The sequence below is a fragment of the Phocoena sinus genome, chromosome 12 (genome assembly GCF_008692025.1).
Source record: "Phocoena sinus isolate mPhoSin1 chromosome 12, mPhoSin1.pri, whole genome shotgun sequence".
NCBI lineage: Eukaryota > Metazoa > Chordata > Mammalia > Artiodactyla > Phocoenidae > Phocoena > Phocoena sinus.
In genome coordinates this window covers 24987880-25006316 of record NC_045774.1, presented here as the reverse complement: position 1 = coordinate 25006316, position 18437 = coordinate 24987880, and the positions used below count along the sequence as shown (strand labels likewise).

General features: G+C 35.3%; 1 protein-coding gene across 7 annotated transcripts in view; it reads right to left on the bottom strand.

Annotated features, from left to right (window-relative positions):
* The window catches only part of REPS1 (RALBP1 associated Eps domain containing 1), a 73216-nt gene that overhangs the window by 33063 nt on the left and 21716 nt on the right, over nucleotides 1-18437 (bottom strand). For all 7 annotated transcript variants that reach the window (XM_032651280.1, XM_032651281.1, XM_032651283.1 and 4 more), the window contains exons 2-8: nucleotides 8665-8788; nucleotides 6841-7037; nucleotides 6556-6709; nucleotides 5874-5998; nucleotides 5212-5374; nucleotides 4871-4934; nucleotides 3570-3724 (exon numbers count right to left, since the gene is read on the bottom strand). In XM_032651280.1, the coding sequence (XP_032507171.1) occupies nucleotides 3570-3724; nucleotides 4871-4934; nucleotides 5212-5374; nucleotides 5874-5998; nucleotides 6556-6709; nucleotides 6841-7037; nucleotides 8665-8788 (982 nt within the window). The remainder of the gene's footprint in view (nucleotides 1-3569; nucleotides 3725-4870; nucleotides 4935-5211; nucleotides 5375-5873; nucleotides 5999-6555; nucleotides 6710-6840; nucleotides 7038-8664; nucleotides 8789-18437) is intronic.

Here is an 18437-nt window from a genome sequence, read left to right as displayed (position 1 = left end):
CAGCAATTATGGAGGAGGACACAGAATAGTGAACAAATTCCTTTACCTCTCTGAGCATCTCAAGCAGATACTACTGAGGTGTTCATATGAGCAGTGTGGTGTGAAGACAGGAAACAGTTTTAAACAAGTGGTTCAGCCAACTTAGTCATTTCAAAAATGCGAACGCCTACTTACGTGTACTCAGTTTGCACCCTGCTAGGTGCTTAAACATGATGAACAAGACCAATCTGGCTACTATCTGCCCAGGAACCTCTAATCTAGTTTAAGAGAGACTGACCAAATAATCGCCAAAAAATATACGTAAAATTGAAACTGTGCTACAAAGATGATTCTTTGGAAATTGAGTTTAAGAGGTGGAGACTGAGTTTAAAATGTATAATAACTCAATGTGTTTTTTTTTTTTTTCTTTAAGATACAATTGTGGTAGGCTAGCAGTTCACCTTAATCTTTTTTTAATAGAAGATAACCATTCCTAAGAGGGGGGAGGGATAAATTGGGAGATTGGGATTGACATATACACACTACTATATATAAAATAGATAACCAATAAGTACCTACTGAATAGCACAGGGAACTCCACTCAATACCCTGTAATGACCTATATGGAAAAAGAATCTAAAAAAAGAGTGGATATATGTCTATGTATAACTGATTCACTTTGCTGTACACCTGAAACTAACACAATATTGTAAGTCAACTATACTCCAATAAAAATTTTAAAAATTTAGAAAAAAAGAAGATAGCTATTCCTAGAAGATTACCATTCTTTCTTGAATTCAGCTTCAGAAAGCTTCCACAGATGAATTCTTGTATGTTTTCTTTTATAAGACAACGAAAGTTATTTACTCCAGCTGTCAAATTCAGTGATGTTCAATGTTAAATATTTTAATTCAGGTCTACACAAGTACCTCTACCTCTGGTCCTTGGTTGTTCTGTTTTATCTGGTATATTTAATCCTATAAATCTAATCAAATGACTTTGGAAAAAATACATATATATCCCACCTGTGTTTGCATGCCTACAGAAAGCTTAGCTTGTTACTTCAAGCAACTGTAACTCAAGTCATCATTATTCATCATCTATTTTTCTGTAAGAGTTACTTAAATTGTAAATATAGAATACTTGTGGAGCTAATATTTTAATATGCCCCAACATCATAAAGTTAAAACAAATGACTGTTTTTCCAAAGACAGAAATGTTAAGGAAAAAACCCTACTTTAAAAAGGGCACATATTTAGCATAATTTACTCAATAATTATTTACTAAGCTACTTAGTCCATGCCTGCAAGTGCTAGGTCCTGAGGCTACTACAATGAATATGGTACATTTCCTATTTTTTTAAGGCGCTCACAGTGTAGTGGTAGAAAGAGGATAAAAAAGAAGAGGATTCAGCATAACGTGTGCCATAATGAACAGCACACAGGATATGCTGTGCAGGATCAGAGAAGACAGAAACCACCTTTGCCTGTAAGGCACAGTCTCCACAGAAGGAACATTTATGATAAGTTCTCAGGTCAGCCAAAAGAAAGTGTTTGGGTGTGCCTCCTGTAACTGGGAACATCTAAAAACACAGCTATTTAAAAATGGCTTTTAAGGATACTGATTGAATCACAGTGTCACAGGACAATTTCTATATTCAAAGGACTTTGTGTCATGAATCTCAGGCTTACGATAGGTAGGAGAAAGAAGATTAAATGGTTCTTCCCACCTCAAAATAGAACTCCAAATTTATCATTTATGAGTAGGCAAAGCAGATTTTAATCTAATATTGTGTGGTCAAAATGTTCACAATAAATTTGACTGGAAACCATATAATATTATGTTAGAATTGGAAAAAAACTGAGTCTTTGACACCTTTAAAATTATAGTTAAAGCAATAGTGTATAGAGACATGCAGGCAAAAAACCAGAGTGTCTCTTTGCTAAACAAATCTAACAGGTGTAAAAAGACAAATGCCCAGGAAAGAACTTGCATCATCGGCCTTAAAATTCCGTCAGTAGATCAACATGACAAAGAACCACACTTTATTTAAATTAAAGAAAGAAAACAAAGACTCTACTGACTACATGCAAAAGTCAGATTCACCTATCTGAATCCAACAGATGACAAGATCAGACAAGTCTCTAGAAAATGACATAAAACAGAATAAGCTTGACTTATTTCTTGTATTAGTATGCTATCAGTTTTTAAAAAATTAAAGTCATAAAAAAACTCTACATACGAGCCCAATTTATAAATCAATGATGCAGCAAGTCTGTAGCTATCAAAATTGCTTCCCTTTTGCCTACTAGCAAAAAGCTAAATAAAGAAGTGATTTTTGTTTATTTCCTAATTAGGTAAACCAAAGAACTGTGAAGCAAAATTATCTGACAAAAACACTTCGCTTTCAGCTCAAGTTAGAGGGTAACTGACGCCAAATAACTACCTGAAATGATTAGGCAAATCCTAGGATTCTCACAGGATAATGTTTCTAAAAAACTGAAATCAACAGTAAATTATTTAATCAACCTGTTGGTTGATAAAAGGTCAGGATACAATTCAGGTCTTAAAATATGAATGGCATCAAATCCACATTTCAGGTGGAGAAACAGAAGGAAAAAATAAGAGTAAATGGTTAGAACTTGCCCAAGGAAGGTCACAGAGTTAAGTAGCAAAACTAGAAGCACACTCAGATTCTTAACTCCAAGGAGACTGTTCTCTTCCTGACAGTAATGACATGTATATGGTTCTTTCCGTAAAATTTAGACAGTGAAGTCAGATGACTTGCGTTTCTGAGTTAAACAGACGTTGCCCTTTTAAGAGCCAAATTTCGTTCTATCTTCTCTTTTTAAAAGCATAAAATTCCTTCCAACATAAAATACAAGAGAATTTAGATAGAAAAATTGTAGACAATAATTTAGTTTTAATTAGGTACATTAATAATTTAGCATTAATTTCCTCTTATTCATTCAGAATGTAAGGAAAGAGTACTCATTTTTTACCCCTTGTAGTCTTATTTCCTTTTAAAGAAAGCTACCAGTAAGTATGAGCACTTATAAAAGCATTCTTGTAAACATTTTAAAAAAAGCACTATCTACAATCAAATACAAATTTCCCAGATTTCTTTAGAGTCTGAAGAAAAGAAGTGGGCTTTTTAAAGGAAAATGCTTGCAACTGCAGAGGTCTAAGGATAAACCAGGCATTCCCTTCAACAAATTAAGATGCATTAAATGGAAAAATGTTGATAATGAAGATAAGCTACTTTACCCACTTCAGACAATTTATAATGCAATTAAAGGCAGCAAAGTAACAAGATACTATGAAATGCTCTTCAGATCTCTGCAAGTCACTAGTGTAAGGTGAAATAGTGGCATGTATTCTTTATCTCTTTATTTAAAGTTTACTAAATAAGCCAAGCCATTAATCCAGGTTCAGCCTGTACATCCTATTCTGATGGCAAATCTACGTGCTTCTGATGAAATGTTTATGCTCTTAAACTAAGTTTTAACGTCTATCTTTATTTTGCTTTAAGAATCAAGTGTTATGTTTATTAAGGCATGCAGTCAGGTCTCTTCAGCTCCCGGTCTTACCTGCTGAATCTTCCAAATCAATCAGTTTGGGCATTAAGCTTTCAGGGAGTTTTTCCGGTAAGTCGTAGCCATTCTTCCTAGCAACTACCAGATGAAAAGCAGCACAAAACTCATCCAGTGTCAAGGCTCCATCTTTATCAAAGTCTGAGAGTTCCCTAGAAGAAAAACTTATTATTAATATCATCATATTCTGCTTTGACTCCCTTTAGGTCTCAAAAAGGAGAGAAATCCTTTCCCAGAAAATTGCAATCTATAATTTTTAAAATTCCATAGATGGAAAGATATGTAATAAAACAAATATAGCAAACTGTTAACTGTAGGCAGCGGGCACATGGGTGTTGAAGGAACAATTCTTTAAACTTTTCTGTATGCCTTAAATTCTCATAATAAAATGCTGAAGAAACAGTCCCAATAAATAAAATCACCAAAAAATGACCTTTACCCCATATGCATTTTTAGTAACAGGATTTAGTTAAAGCTAGCCTTAGTTAGTAAGTCACTGAAATTTTTAAAAACTATTTTTACTGTTATCAAACTTCTACATGTATGCACTTTAAGGCATCCAATAGAATTACAAGACTTGATACAAAGAATGAGCAGCCCCACCGTGATGTCGATTTTCTGGTTGCAGATGCAACCATTTTTCATTCATTACCTTAAACTACATAAATAGCATGCATATATTGCTAGTTCTTGATTTTTCGGTTTTAGGCATTATCTACCTACTTCCTACCATAGCATCCTATGCCTCTAAAAACCTTAATAACAAAATAATTTAGAATGTAAAGAAATACACTGATATACAGTAGAAATAACATTTGTTTATCCAATAAGTGTTTTTAAAAAATAATTTGTGATTGTAATTTGTGTTTTAATGGCTAATTTCAACTACACAGCAGCTATCCTGAGTCTCAGTCTATATTTAAATGGCAGCTAAGCATGTCCTTAAGATCACGCCTTGGTATAGGACTTACTAAACTTGTTAAAAAACAAATGTGATAAACATAACCATGTATGAGCAAACTAGCTTTTATTCCACACATTATGCTTTCAACAAGAAATAGGTGATACAGCTTAAAGAATTTTTATAACCCATTTTAAAGAACTACTACAGTGTTATCACTTATTTCTTTTCTAAAGAGTGAGAGAGAAGCTGGCTATTATAAGGTAATACTGGGTTCTTTGAGAATATTCCTGAAAAGGTTACTCTAATAGTTTATTTTTTAAAGTTCAAAAATCTACCTGCTATAAACTCCTCTGAAACAACCCACATTACCCAACTAATGATATACCACACTTACCAAATATGAGAAAGTTCAAGAATAGGAAGTTTTGATTTTGTAAAAAACTCTTTAGCTGCAGATCCTGAAATATTAAAACAGTGTTGTTTAATGTTATTCTGAACTTACAGCTCCAAGAATAAAATGTGAGGTAAGAGTCTTAAGACTTTTGTCACTGAGAAAAAGGTAACCGTAACATGTGTACATGCCATGTTTTTGGTTTCCAGCGATTATAAAGTTTTTAGGCAATTTGAGAATTAATTTATCCTTTATAATCTCTGACCAATAAAACCATGTTTTTGAGATTATGAAATTGAGATTGTCCTATCCATCTAGAAGAACTTCTGTTTTTAACAACTCACCTGGAATAAATCCGTTTAGATCAGGCTGAATGGTTTTAAATTGATTTACATAATACTGTCTTTGTTCATCTGTTATTTTCCAGGGATCGTCATAACTACTGGATTGCCTACGAATTTCATTGGCAGTTGTAGCTGATGCTACAGTTCGTACTGTTGTCTGGTCCTGTAATGAAACATTTTTTCCTCAGTACAGCATCTATCTATATGATTACATGGACCAAGATCGCTAGGTTACTTATCTTTGAAAGTAAAACTTTTTGTGGATGTTTAAAAAGTAAGTCTTCACAAACATCAGCAAACCACATATTTGTTATATAGGTTATTAAACGTTTTCGCACAATGATTATATAAATGTGTAGAACGACAGCAATATGTAAGCAACAGAAAGTTATGTAAAATGTGCTAAGAAAGCCAAGCAAATATATTCCTAGATGCAGAAACCTTTCAAAGCTTCACTATGGAATTAGCAAGAAAATCAGCCAAAACTTTCAGTGAAACATTCCAATGAAAACAGACTTGAAGAAAACGCACAGAGTTCTGGTTTTTTTGTAAAAGAGTGAACTTGCATTTATAAAATTTGCAACAGCAAAATATGAAAACAATGACTGCAGCAATACTCTGAATGAAGCAAATAAAAATGCAATACCAATAAAATGTCACACCTGGACAGAAGCAGGATGCATGGTTAAAAGAGTACTGGTTGGTGGAGTATCTGCAAAACTGACCCAATTTTCTTGAGGTGGAGGTGGAGAATGCCCTGACCATACTGCATCACCAGCAGAAGAACCTAAAAGCAGAATGGGTAAACATGCTGACTCATTTTTGGAGGAAAAAAATAGTTACAAGGTTTTTAATGATAACAAATCACCACACACATATACAAGTTTTCTTTTAAATGCTAACTTTGAAGAAATGTTAACAATTTCCAAAATGGAATCTTCTCTGTCAATTTAAAATTATACCTCATTTGGTATAACCAATTTATTGCTGTAATAAGCAATATAGCAGCAGAATCATTTTTACAACAAAGTGTACTTCCCTTCACTAATATAATCTATACTTAGGAATGTATCCCTAGGAGTATTTATTTATTCATTTTACTCTTCAGAGAATCTGATCCCAGTAAACTTTTGTCTAAGCATCACAGATATAAATAAATGCAATTACCACTCTGCAAAGTGATATTATCTACTTAGAAACTTTCACAGCTGGCTTTTGCTTCTCTTTAAGGCACTTAACATATAATTAAAAATTGACTTGGAGGCAACTCTTAAAGGAACATTATCAAGTTTTCTTCAGTTTACAGCCCTTAATAAATGTTACTTTAAAAAAATTTCTAAATACCTGACTGTGCTTCACCAAAGGGAGACCAAAATGGCCCAGGTCCTGCAAGAGGCCTCTCACTGTTTCCTCCACTGGGATGGCGGCTGTGCTTCCTCCATGTGTGTGGAGAAGTTGGTGGAGACTGCTGTGGCGAAACTACTGGGGATACAGGTTCCTAGAAAAACATCATTACTTTAAAATTTAAATTTTAAGGTAACATTTTCATTACTAAGGCACTCAATAAATGTTTCAGTGTAAGCATTAGCACAGGACATCAACTGATAGCATTTACATGCACGTGCTTACCTGCTGATCTGCAGATGTACGAGGCTGGCCAGTATCATGGCTTGTGGATCCCTTTTTCACTTGCCCCCTGCCCGGTGGTGGGGGAATTACACCAGAATAAGACCCTTGATTTTCAGAATCTGAAGAATATGAGGCTGCATGACGAGATTCCTGTTCATTCTTCGAAGCAACAAATCTTGGCAGAGGAAGGTCCTTTACTGTTAACCACAAAAATAATTATTACTTCAAAATAAAAAAAGGTATACACATGAAAAACTGAAATAAGAGATGAATTTGACATTAGAAAGAATTTTTGCAAAAACTGATACAGAAACAACAGGCATAAAATGTTTACCTCTACAAAATTCAGATCATCTCTCTTAGATTGTTTAGGGAAACTTTAACCTAGAAAGAAGTAACACCGAACTGTCCTTAAGGAGTTAAGCTGTATTAAATGTTCATTGCATGTCTGGCCCTATGCTTGTACTTTGTATCTATCTCGTCTCATAACCATTATCAACCCCATTTTACAGAGAAAGAAACTGAGACTCCAAGATACCAAGGTCATTGACAGTTAGGATTTCCACCCAGGTGAATCGGACCCCGAAGCCTAGGCTGTTTCTACTCACACTGGTTCCCTAAAGGAAGATGTTAGAGCTCTAAGCAAAATAAGAATATGTCACTAAGTTTGAGACTAGATTAATCTAGACATTTTCATTGCAGAAATTCCTGAAAACAACTTACTGTTCACCTACCAAGGACACAGAACAAGGCGTCAGTTATACCCACCCACTTCAGTCTAGCTTATGACACTCCTACAGGCAAATATCCTACATTCAGTTTTAAGTAGAAAAGAGGATAAAAGACTGAGAATTTCTCTGCACACTTTTAGACTAGAACAATACAGCACCAAAACCATTTTTAGAGGAAAGTGTACTTCCCTCCACCATGATTACCAGAATTTCTCTTTAGAATCTCCACATTAAGAAGGGAAAACATTGTTTATTCAGCATTTATGTAAAGGAATTCAAAATTACCTGGAAAGAATGTAAACTCTCAACTCTAGAACAATGATATGTGGCAAACCAGAGCTCCACAATGAAAACCTCTGGATGACTAATAAACTGAGCTGGTACTGAAAACTATGTTATAAAAATTCTAACATCAGAGAAAACCTCAAGTTTTCTCTTGCCCGCCTTTCCTATGAAAACCAAAGAACTCTGCATTTAAGTGCCTACCGTTATAGAATTTCCATCTACTTCGGCATCAATGAGCCTCCAAATAACAGAAAAACAAATTATCCTAGGTGACATTTGTAAGGTGGTTAGATGCTTGTATTTGGGTTTTAGTCTGCCAATATTTTTAATACTGTGTCTTTCAATCAAAGTTTTGGTTAACTAATACTTTCTAATTTCAAATGGAGCTTTCATGGCTTTTCCAAACAGGAAAACACAAAGTATAATGTTGTTTTATACTTACTTAGTAGAAAAGAATATAAGGAAAGCATATATGAAGATGGGCACTATAATTCATCATTTACCTTGATAAAATTATTCATCTAAATTCTAAGCAATTTTTAGTAAATTAATTTTTAAAAATCACCATTTTAAAAGTTTTTATATTACCATCAAATATGTATGAAGTACATATATGCCATAACAGAGTTAAGACAGACATATTTTTCTAATATTAACAAATGAAAAGAGCATGGTAGTAAAAGACATGACACTAACTCAACGTCACAAATGCCACTGAAACATCAGAAAGACTCAACAGTTCTGACTTTACTTCATTTGTGATTAGAAATTCATCTTCATTTCAGTTACTAATATATTCCATATTTACCTGTATTTATACTTTCCACTCTTAAAGGGAAGCCAGACTGGGCAACAGCTACAAGTTTCAAAGCAATATAGAACTGACTTCTTCCAAAATAACCAAGTCTAGTTGCACCACAAAGCTCCATAATCTATAAAAGAACACAATGTTAACATTAAGAATTATGACAATAATTCTCCACATAAGCAGCTATCTAACTTCTGTTTATCACTTCTCCAAAATACATAGCTGACATATGGTATATTACTCTCAACTGACAACCAACTTCCTCAAGTTTCAGGTTTAAATGTTTGAAAATAAAAAGGCACTGACCTTACATAATAAGAGGGTTATCAATCTCCTACGTATTAAAATTCATGTGATAAGTAACTACATTTTATTAAAAATCACATCTTTTAGAAACAAATGTACCATCTACTCTTCTTCATAAGCACTGTGCATACAATAGGGCCAAAAGTTTCTGCAACTAATAGATTATTAAGCAGCCATTTAAAGTAAGTCATAAAATGACATACTAAGTGGGAAAAGGCAGGAGGCATAATTTTAACTACATAAACAGAACTTTTAAAACAAACAGATATATAAAAATTCTACTAACAAATTTGTTAGGTGAGATTAACAGTATGTTTTTTTTCCCTCTTATTTTCCAGATTATATTTAATGTGGTTATACTACTTTTCTTTAAAACAATTTTTGCTTTTTTTTTTTTTTTTTTTTAAAGCATGAAGGCTTTCAAGGATCATTCTAGTCACTCAACAAGTATTTCTCGACTGGCTACTACAAGTATCAGACTAGAAAAGAGAATTTTGAATTACAAGATTAAATTATAATCCCCAAAGGTGGAGTAACATCTACTATACAGACATCATAAAGTAATCTTAAAACAAGCACTAAGTATCCTTGTCTCAGCTTCTCAAAAAATTCAACTTCTTGTACAAAGGGAACATATTTTTTCTATTTTCTTTTTCCCAAAACACTCAAAGGAAGATTAAGGTACCTGAGACGCTGTGGTACTAAATCAGAAGTATTTACTAGAATTGCAAAAAAGCAACTATCAATGGTTCAGCAACATATCACAATAACAATAACCATTTGTTTACTTGCACAAGGAAAAAATAGTCATTTTTGCTATGAATAATCAGCACAGGAGGAAGTTGCTGTTCTGCCACTAAGGGGCAGTGATGTTGGAATTATCAGGCCAGGAATTTAGAACTATGATTAATACGTGAAGGGCTCGAAAGGATAAAGTAGACACTATACAAGAACAGAATAGGCAATATAAGCAAAGAAATGGAAATCCTAAGCAACCCCCCCTCCTCTCCAAAAAAGCTAGATATCTAAAACACTATAAAACAAAGAATGCCTTTGATGGGTTTATTAGTAGACTGGACATGGCTGAGGAAATAATCTTCAAGCTTGAGGATCTCAGTAAGACCTCTAAAACTAAGAGGAAAAAACAGAACAGAATATTTGAAAACTGTGGGACAACTACAAAAGGTATGACATACATGTAATAAGAAGACAAGAAGGAGAATAAAAAGAACAGATGATTTACTTGAAACAATAATAACTAAAAGTTTCCCCCAAATTAATGCCAGAAACTGAACCACTGATCCAGTAAGCTAAGAGAACACAAAGCAGAATGAATGCCCAAAAAAGTACACCTAGTCCCTTTACAAAAATTAACTCAAAATGGATCACAGATCTAAATGTAAAGCATAAAATTATACAACTGCTGGAAGATAACATATGTATTCGGGGTGCTTAAGAAAAAGTGGGTTTTTTTCCTTTCACCTAATGGAATAACACTATTAAGAGTTTTTGTTTTGTTCTGTTCTTAATGATTTGTGACTTTTTCCTTTTTGCCAAGGTAGTATTTTTGCTCTATCAGCAGTCTTTCTAGTCATTGCCTTTCTACCTTGTATGTCATGGCTTAGAAAAGGAATCAACCTTATAATACTGTAGAAAACAAGAATAAACAGTTCTTTAATAATAATTCGAAGAGCTCTCCAATGAGCAAAATGTACACAAGCATCATTTTTTACTTCTGATACACAAAATATGGACATGTTGGGGAGAGGGCTAACATTTACTGAGTGCACACAATGCTAAGCACAGTGCTAAATACTCAAGGTGTTCCCATCTAATCCTAAAAATAATGGAGTAGAATTGCTATTTTTAGGATTTTACAGGAGAAGAAAGAGAATCAGACTGGCCAAGTAACTAAGGCCAGAGGGCTCAAAAAAGGGCAGAGCTATAATTCAAAGTCATGCTTTTAATCTTCTACCAAGACATGCTGTCCACTGTCCTTTTCCTAGAATAATGTCAGCTGCCTCAGAGCAAGTACCCTCAGTAAGTCCTAAAAGTTGAGTGCCTAGTACAAAGTGACAATGAAAGAGTAGTTTAAATGCACTAGGAAGGCTCTTTAATCCTATGCTCAGAACATGAGGTACAGGGAATTCTAACAACAAGAAAGGTATATGGAAGTTATTTGAGAATTTCAGCTTCAATCTACGAGCTGAATTATAAAGTAGAAAAATGCAAAAAAGTGGAATGAGGAATATATTGAAACTATACATAATACTAAGAATCAATACATCATCACTGAGAATACTGTCAAAATTCTCTCCAAAATGAAATTTTATGAATGTTTAATAAAATATAATAGAAAGTAAGATCCTCCCTTTATAGTCACTATCAAGTTAAAATTGAGAAGGTGACTCCATTGCTTTCATTTTTATAAACATTCTTTAATTTAAGTTGGACTGGGTCAATGGACAAGCTGACTGTTTTTGCTGGCTTAAAAGCCCAGGAAGTTTGGTCTACCTACATGCACAACGCTGGCTCCCAAGTCAGTCTAACTTTTATTGTTCCATTAACTTGTTAGACTTGTCCCCACACCTCTCTGTGACTCATCAGCTTTACCGACATGGGAATAACTTGTAATGGAGACTCAGGTTTACTAGAGAAATTAGAGGAAAACAGGGAACAATTACACTGAATACCTATTATTAGGAAGACTGTTTACTTGTTGTCCCACTTAACGCTCAGAACACTCCTCTAATGTTGGCTACCATTATCCCCAGTTCATAGGAAAGGAAACTGAGGTTAGTAGGTGGCAGTCAGGGTTCAAAGCCAGATTAGTCTGAGTCCAAAGCCTCTCTTCCCAGGTGCCTCCAAGGCATAGCTAAACAGAACTCTCAACATGGCATGTTTATGGGGCAGTAGTTCCAAAATGTATTCCAAAGAACACCAGTCAAGTTAAATGCTCTGTAGTTGAATAAACATATATTATAGCCCCCTTGGTGACTTTACAATGCATTTTTAGTTCATAAGAGGCACTAAAAAATCCTACAGCCTAGAAACAAACTTCTATTTGGTTTAGTATCTATTAAAATGCTTTAGAACTAGTGGTCCATAGATCAGATGCTCTGTATAACACACTTTGGGAATCAATGTTGTTTAAGAGCCCAGAGCAGTGATATTCAAACTTTTTGGTATCAGGATCCCTCCTTATACATGCTTAAAAAAACTAAAGAGGACTCCCTCAAAGCGTTTGTTTTTGTGGCTTATATTTATTGATATTTACCATATTAGAATTTAAATTGGGAAATTAAAAAAACATGCACTTATGAATTCATTTAAACACAAGAATAATCCTATCACACGTAACATAAAATTTTATGAAAATAACTTTTTTCCAAAATAAAAAATTGAGAGTACATTGTTTTATATATATACAAATTTCCTTAATGTCCAGCTTATGAGAAGATTAATATCTGCTTCTGTATTTGATTCACTGCAATATGTTGCTTTGTTTAAAGACACTCACTTCACACAGGTATGTGTTGCAAGACAAAGGAGTTTTTTTAAATTTTTATTTATTTATTTTTGGCTGCCGTGGGTCTTCGTTGCCATGTGCAGGCTTTCTCTAGGTGTGGCAAGGGTTACTCTTCGTTGCGCTGTGCGGGCTTCTTGTGGCGGTGGTTTCTTGTTGTGGAGCATGGGCTCTAGGTGCTCAGGCAGTAGTTGTGGCACACAGCCTTAGTTGCTCCACGGCATGTGGAATCTTCCCGGACCAGGGACTGAACCCGTGTCCCCTGCGTTGGCAGGTGGATTTTTTTTTTTTTTTTGCGGTACGCAAGCGTCTCACTGTTGTGGCCTCTCCCGTTGCGGAGCACAGGCTCCGGACACGCAGGTTCAGTAGCCATGGCTCACGGGCCTAGCCACTCCGCGGCATGTGGGATCCTCCTGGACCGGGGCACGAACCTGTGTCCCCTGCATCGGCAGGCGGACTCTCAACCACTGCGCCACCAGGGAAGCCCTGGCAGGTGGATTCTTAACCACTGTGCCACCAGGGAAGTCCCAACAGAGGGCAATTTAAATAGCCTTTTCAGATAAATCTGTTATCATTTTTTGATACCATACCAAACCTCTACAAGTGGTAGTTGCTTAAAGGTTAGCTGCAATATAGAATCCAAAGCCATATTAATAAACTCTTTTGCTTACTCTTACATTAAAAATCCATTGGTGTATCTGGTGCACTGCATCCTGCTTTGGTCATATGTAAACTACTGGTTCATAGTCATGCAGATCTTCCAAACGTTGACACATTTTATTTACAAAATATTTTTTAAAATTACATTTGTTAATATCACCACTGGTCTCATCAGAAAAGTCATTAAATACTGGGAAGCAGTCAAACACATGGTTGCAGCTAAGTTTTCCAAAATCCTGATTTTTGCCAGAAAGCTCAAATTTTATATCATTAGTAACAAATAGCATTAGTTGTTTTCCCTTAAGTGACAGTCATACTTCCTTCATTTTCAAGAAAATCTTTGCCCAATACCCAAGTAAGCTGTTCCTTCAAGAAAAATGGTGCTCCATAAAAAAAAAAAAGTCAGTACAGCTCACAATTCAAACAATAAAATAAGTACTTTTCCTCAAGACAACCATCATTCTTCAGTATGCAGCAAATGTGCTTTATGCATACTTCCCACTGCATCACACAAAATACTAAAAAGATATACACTCAAGGGTGAAGATTTAATAAAATCAGGGGTTTTTTTCCTACATAGAACGTTCTTCAGTGAAATTGGTTTCTTTCTTGTATGGCAGTAAAGAATACAATACTATTACAGTTTGGTGACACTGCATTGATTTGTGCTAAGGAGTCAGTTTTACCCACCACTTCTTTTGCATTACCAATGCAAAGGTCAACACAGGATAAAAAAAAAAAAGGCGGGGGAGCAGGGAGGAATAACATATTAGTATTATTATGAAAATATCAGACCAGGGCTCTGCAGATCAAACTCTGAGAAATGCTATTATAGAGCACACTCTGCTGCTATAGAAGAACATCTGTCAAATGATGCCATCTTCAGATTTCTGTAAAGCTGGAAATCTGGAATATTCTATGATATTGTTCTCATTTTTAAATGCTAATGTGGATTCAGATAATTTTTTAAAATATGCAGATCAACTAAAACACCTAGACCACATATCTACATATTCTGTCTCAGAGGGTATTCTATAGTTACTAGAAAAATGGCATAAAATAAATGGCAAAAACTACAATAATGCTCCTTCAGGTCCTCTAGCAAGCAGGGTAGAAAAAAGTGAGACCAAGTTTCATGAAAGATAACCATATATACAGGTATTATTATATATTAACCTATCCTACTCATATAATGGTCCTAGAGTGTTTCAGCTGAGACTCTGGAAGCCCCCCCAAATTATTCTCAGGTCATTAATTCAGGTCATTAATGAATCATTATACAATGGCTTTATATAAGATCTTGTTATCTAGCAAGTGACTCAAAGTACTGAGACAACTGAAGAATAACCAAGGGAAATTAATTAAAAGAAAATGCATTATTTCATCCTTCCCTAGAGTGTCAGGTCCAGTCCTTACACACACCCACAGTATAACTAATACAAGAACTCTAAAACACCTCTTCCTACCTTCCTTCAAAAAGTCAAGACTGCTCCCACTTCAAGGACTTTGCACTTGCCGTATCTGCAGTTTGCCCCTCAGATCTTTGCTTGGCTACTTCCTCGGTCATTCAGACCTCAGCTCAAAGTGCAATCCTTCCTCTGAGTACCCTACTGTTATTTATTGTCAACATCTCCCAAAAGAATGAGCTTCCAAAGAACAGAGAAGATCTCTTATATTCCCACCACTTAGAACAACTCCTGATTTACAGTACCTATATACATTTGTTGGTTGGATACATGAATGAATGAAATATTTTTGAATCAACTTTGCTGCAGTCTCCTTCTACTCCTATACAGACTACCAGATTAACAAACCTAAAGTATAGCTCTGAATAATGTATATTATATTTAAAGAACAAACTCATAAGTCTAGCACTCAAGACTCTCTGTAAAGTCGTCCCAAACTGCTTTTCTAGTCTTACTTCAGTCAATCTAGAGACTGGGCTCACCTATCTCCATATTTTTGCTTTTCTCTCTCACCAGATCACTCTCTAACCTATGTCTGCCTATTAAAATTATACCCTTTCTTCACAACCCATCATAACAGGCTCCTCCTTCCTGTAACATTTGCTATCCTTTCTACTCCATATGCAAGTGACTTTTTCTTTCTTTGTACTAGTACTCCAGCTTCTACCATTTGAGTTACTTGAGTTACCTGTGTAATTAGGTTAACCACACTGCACACTCCTGACACCTCCTCCCTCCATTAAACTCCTTGTGGGCAGAGACCATGACTTAGTCATACTGGAACCCCCCCGAAAGATCTGGCACTGTATTTTGCCACTTTGTGCTGAAGAGAATTGCTCTCCCATGGTGCCCACATCCTCCTGATTTACCGAATTCATTCTGTTAAGTCTTCATTTGAATTAAATCTTTCTTACTAGGAAAGATCATTTTTACCATTCCTTTAAAAGTGAAACATTTTCTAATAATAAACATAGTTTGCATTGTCCAATGTAGTTTGGATTACACATGATCCATCCATGCATCTTTGCTGCAGTACACTGTGGCAAGTAGAAAAGGTCAAGAAAAAGAAAGTCAGTGGCAAAGAAGATAAGGGCATACATCAAAGCCCAATCATTCCAACATGACTTAATTCCCTTTCAAATACTGCTGTCAACACAAAGCATGTTTCACCTGTTTACAAGCTATGTGGACATATTAATCTCTAGTATTTTCCTCTGTTACAAAAACAATTTAATTTAAATACTTAGCATAGTCCAACAAAGTGGGTAGCTCATCCACTACTGGATTCATGAAGCATGTTTGCATTCCTAAACGACTCTAGCTATCACTCTGTGACCAACTCCACCGCCAATTTCCTACTAAACTTACCAGGTCTGAAGTGAAATGCAATCTTACCAACCCCTTTGAGATACTTAGTTGCACTGGGGCAAATATCTAATCTCACTTTTACTATATTACTTTCTTATCCAAAACCTTTAATGCTTTTTGCTTTGCTTATACAACTCAACTGATTTTTTTTTTTTTTTTTTTTTTGCGGTACGCGGGTCTCTCACTGTTGCGGCCTCTCCCATTGCGGAGCACAGGCTCTGGATGCGCAGGCTCAGGGGCCATGGCTCACGGGCCCAGCCTCTCCGCAGCATGTGGGATCTTCCCGGACCGGGGCACGAACCCGTGTCCCCTGCATCGGCAGGTGGACTCTCAACCACTGCGCCACCAGGGAAGCCCTCAAATGATTTCTGATTACAAGCCTACAGTTCAAAACCACATGGCTTCTTTGCTTTCTCCTGCTATGATTTTATCCTAACACTTAGGTAAATAAACAGGTATTCTCTTGATTCTTTTCTTCCTTTCACTCATACCCTCATGCATAACTTCCATGTCACATTTCAACCACTTTCCTATCTCAGTTAAGGATGAGTTCTCCAAGTCTTTCCTCAACGGTATGTCCTCAGAAAGAACCAAGAAAACCATCTATACATTGCTGACAAATGGCACACATTATTCTGCAGACCACCTCAAAAATAAGATATGTATAAAATTTGTCAAATACTGTAGCTAAATAGCAATATCAGAATTTTCTTGCGCCCTTACTATATATCAGGGATGGAAATATCAGATAAGTACTAAATAAGTAATAATCCCCTTTCTACACTACAAGTATTTGCAAAAGGTATATTTTTCAGTGTAAAGAAAAACTACAAATGTCTCCTATAACTTTTCAGCAGAAAAAAGTTCAAATATATTATACAAGTTCTTTTTCCCTTACTAATATTATCACAGCAATTCATCAAAGAACATACTATAACAATACAGATAACTGCTACAGGACTTAGAAGCTTAATACTGGAAGGCAGATTTCATTCTACCCGCTAAAACAAGGAACCATAAAGAATATACTGAGGGACTTCCCTGGTGGTGCAGTGGTTAAGAATCCGCCTGCCAATGCAGGGGATACGGGTTCGAGCCCTGGTCAGGGAAGATCCCACATGCCGCGGAGCAACTAAGCCCATGCGTCACAACTACTGAGCCTGCACGCCACAATTACTGAGCCCGAGTGCCACAACTACTGAAGCCCATGCACCTAGAGCCCGTGCTCTGCAACAAGAGAAGCCACCCAATGAGAAGCCCGCGAACCGCAACGAAGAGTAGCCCCCACTCGCTGCAACTAGAGAAAAGCCTGTGTGCAGCAACAAAGACCCAAGGCAGCCAAAAATAAAAGTAAATAAATAAATTTTTTTAATTTAAAAATTAAAAAAAATATATTGAGTTAATTACTATAAAAGAGGACAGAGGTTAAAAAACAAAAAGAGGACAGACGTAGATTTTAAAAGTTTATGAAGTTCTTGACTTGAACTTCTGAATGGTACAGGTAATTAAAAAGATTCCTCTTAGCAATATATCTGATTCCTAATTCTATAATTTTACTCGCTTTGGGCAATATAAACTCCTTTTGACAGTCAACTATGATAAGAGTAGTACATACAGACCAATAAATATTTTATTGCTTATAATCAGTATCACAGTCATTAGTTGTCTAAAGAAATAAAACACTTCTGACAGCCTCAAATGTAAAGATTCTAATATGAAAAATTATATGACTACCTATAAAGTTTATTGGTAGTTCAAGTCTCCATGTCCAATTAAAATAATTTTTTGTATTACCGACTTAACCAAAAAAACTTTTAAAAAACTGAAATATAGATTAAAGGTAAGAAAGGATAAAAACAATAAAAATACAAAAGTGATTTGAAAAATCCCACAAACCATCTAAAACTTAGGCTTAAAGTAGTAGTGTTTGCCTTTAGAAAATATTATTGAGACATGGAGATAATCTAGTAAAATCAATCTGGCCAATAAACTATACTTAGGGTGACCATAAAATTTACATCCAACCTGAGACATTTGCAAGAGTGAAAGGGAGTACTATTTATAAATATGCCTGGACAAGAGGCATAAGCCAGGATTGTTTCAAGCAAAGACAGACTTATAACTTGCCTTTCCAAAACACCTTTAAAGATAAATGATTCCATTTAACCAACAGAAGGCAGAAGGTTACAGGAAAAGCCAACACTTAAAACATGTTCCCTTACAATATGTCATATTGAATATTAATCTTAATTTAAAGAGTAACATTTTTCAGAAACCAGTACTAGTAATCAAGCCCCTCTGTTTTCTTACATGGAGACTTAACTGACTATTCTAGAGCCACAGCAACTCTAGTTTATCAAAATTTTTAAAATAATAATAAAAGTTAAACATATAAACATGGGCTGGGCATCATTCTAAGCACCTTATAAATTAGCTCATTTAGTCTT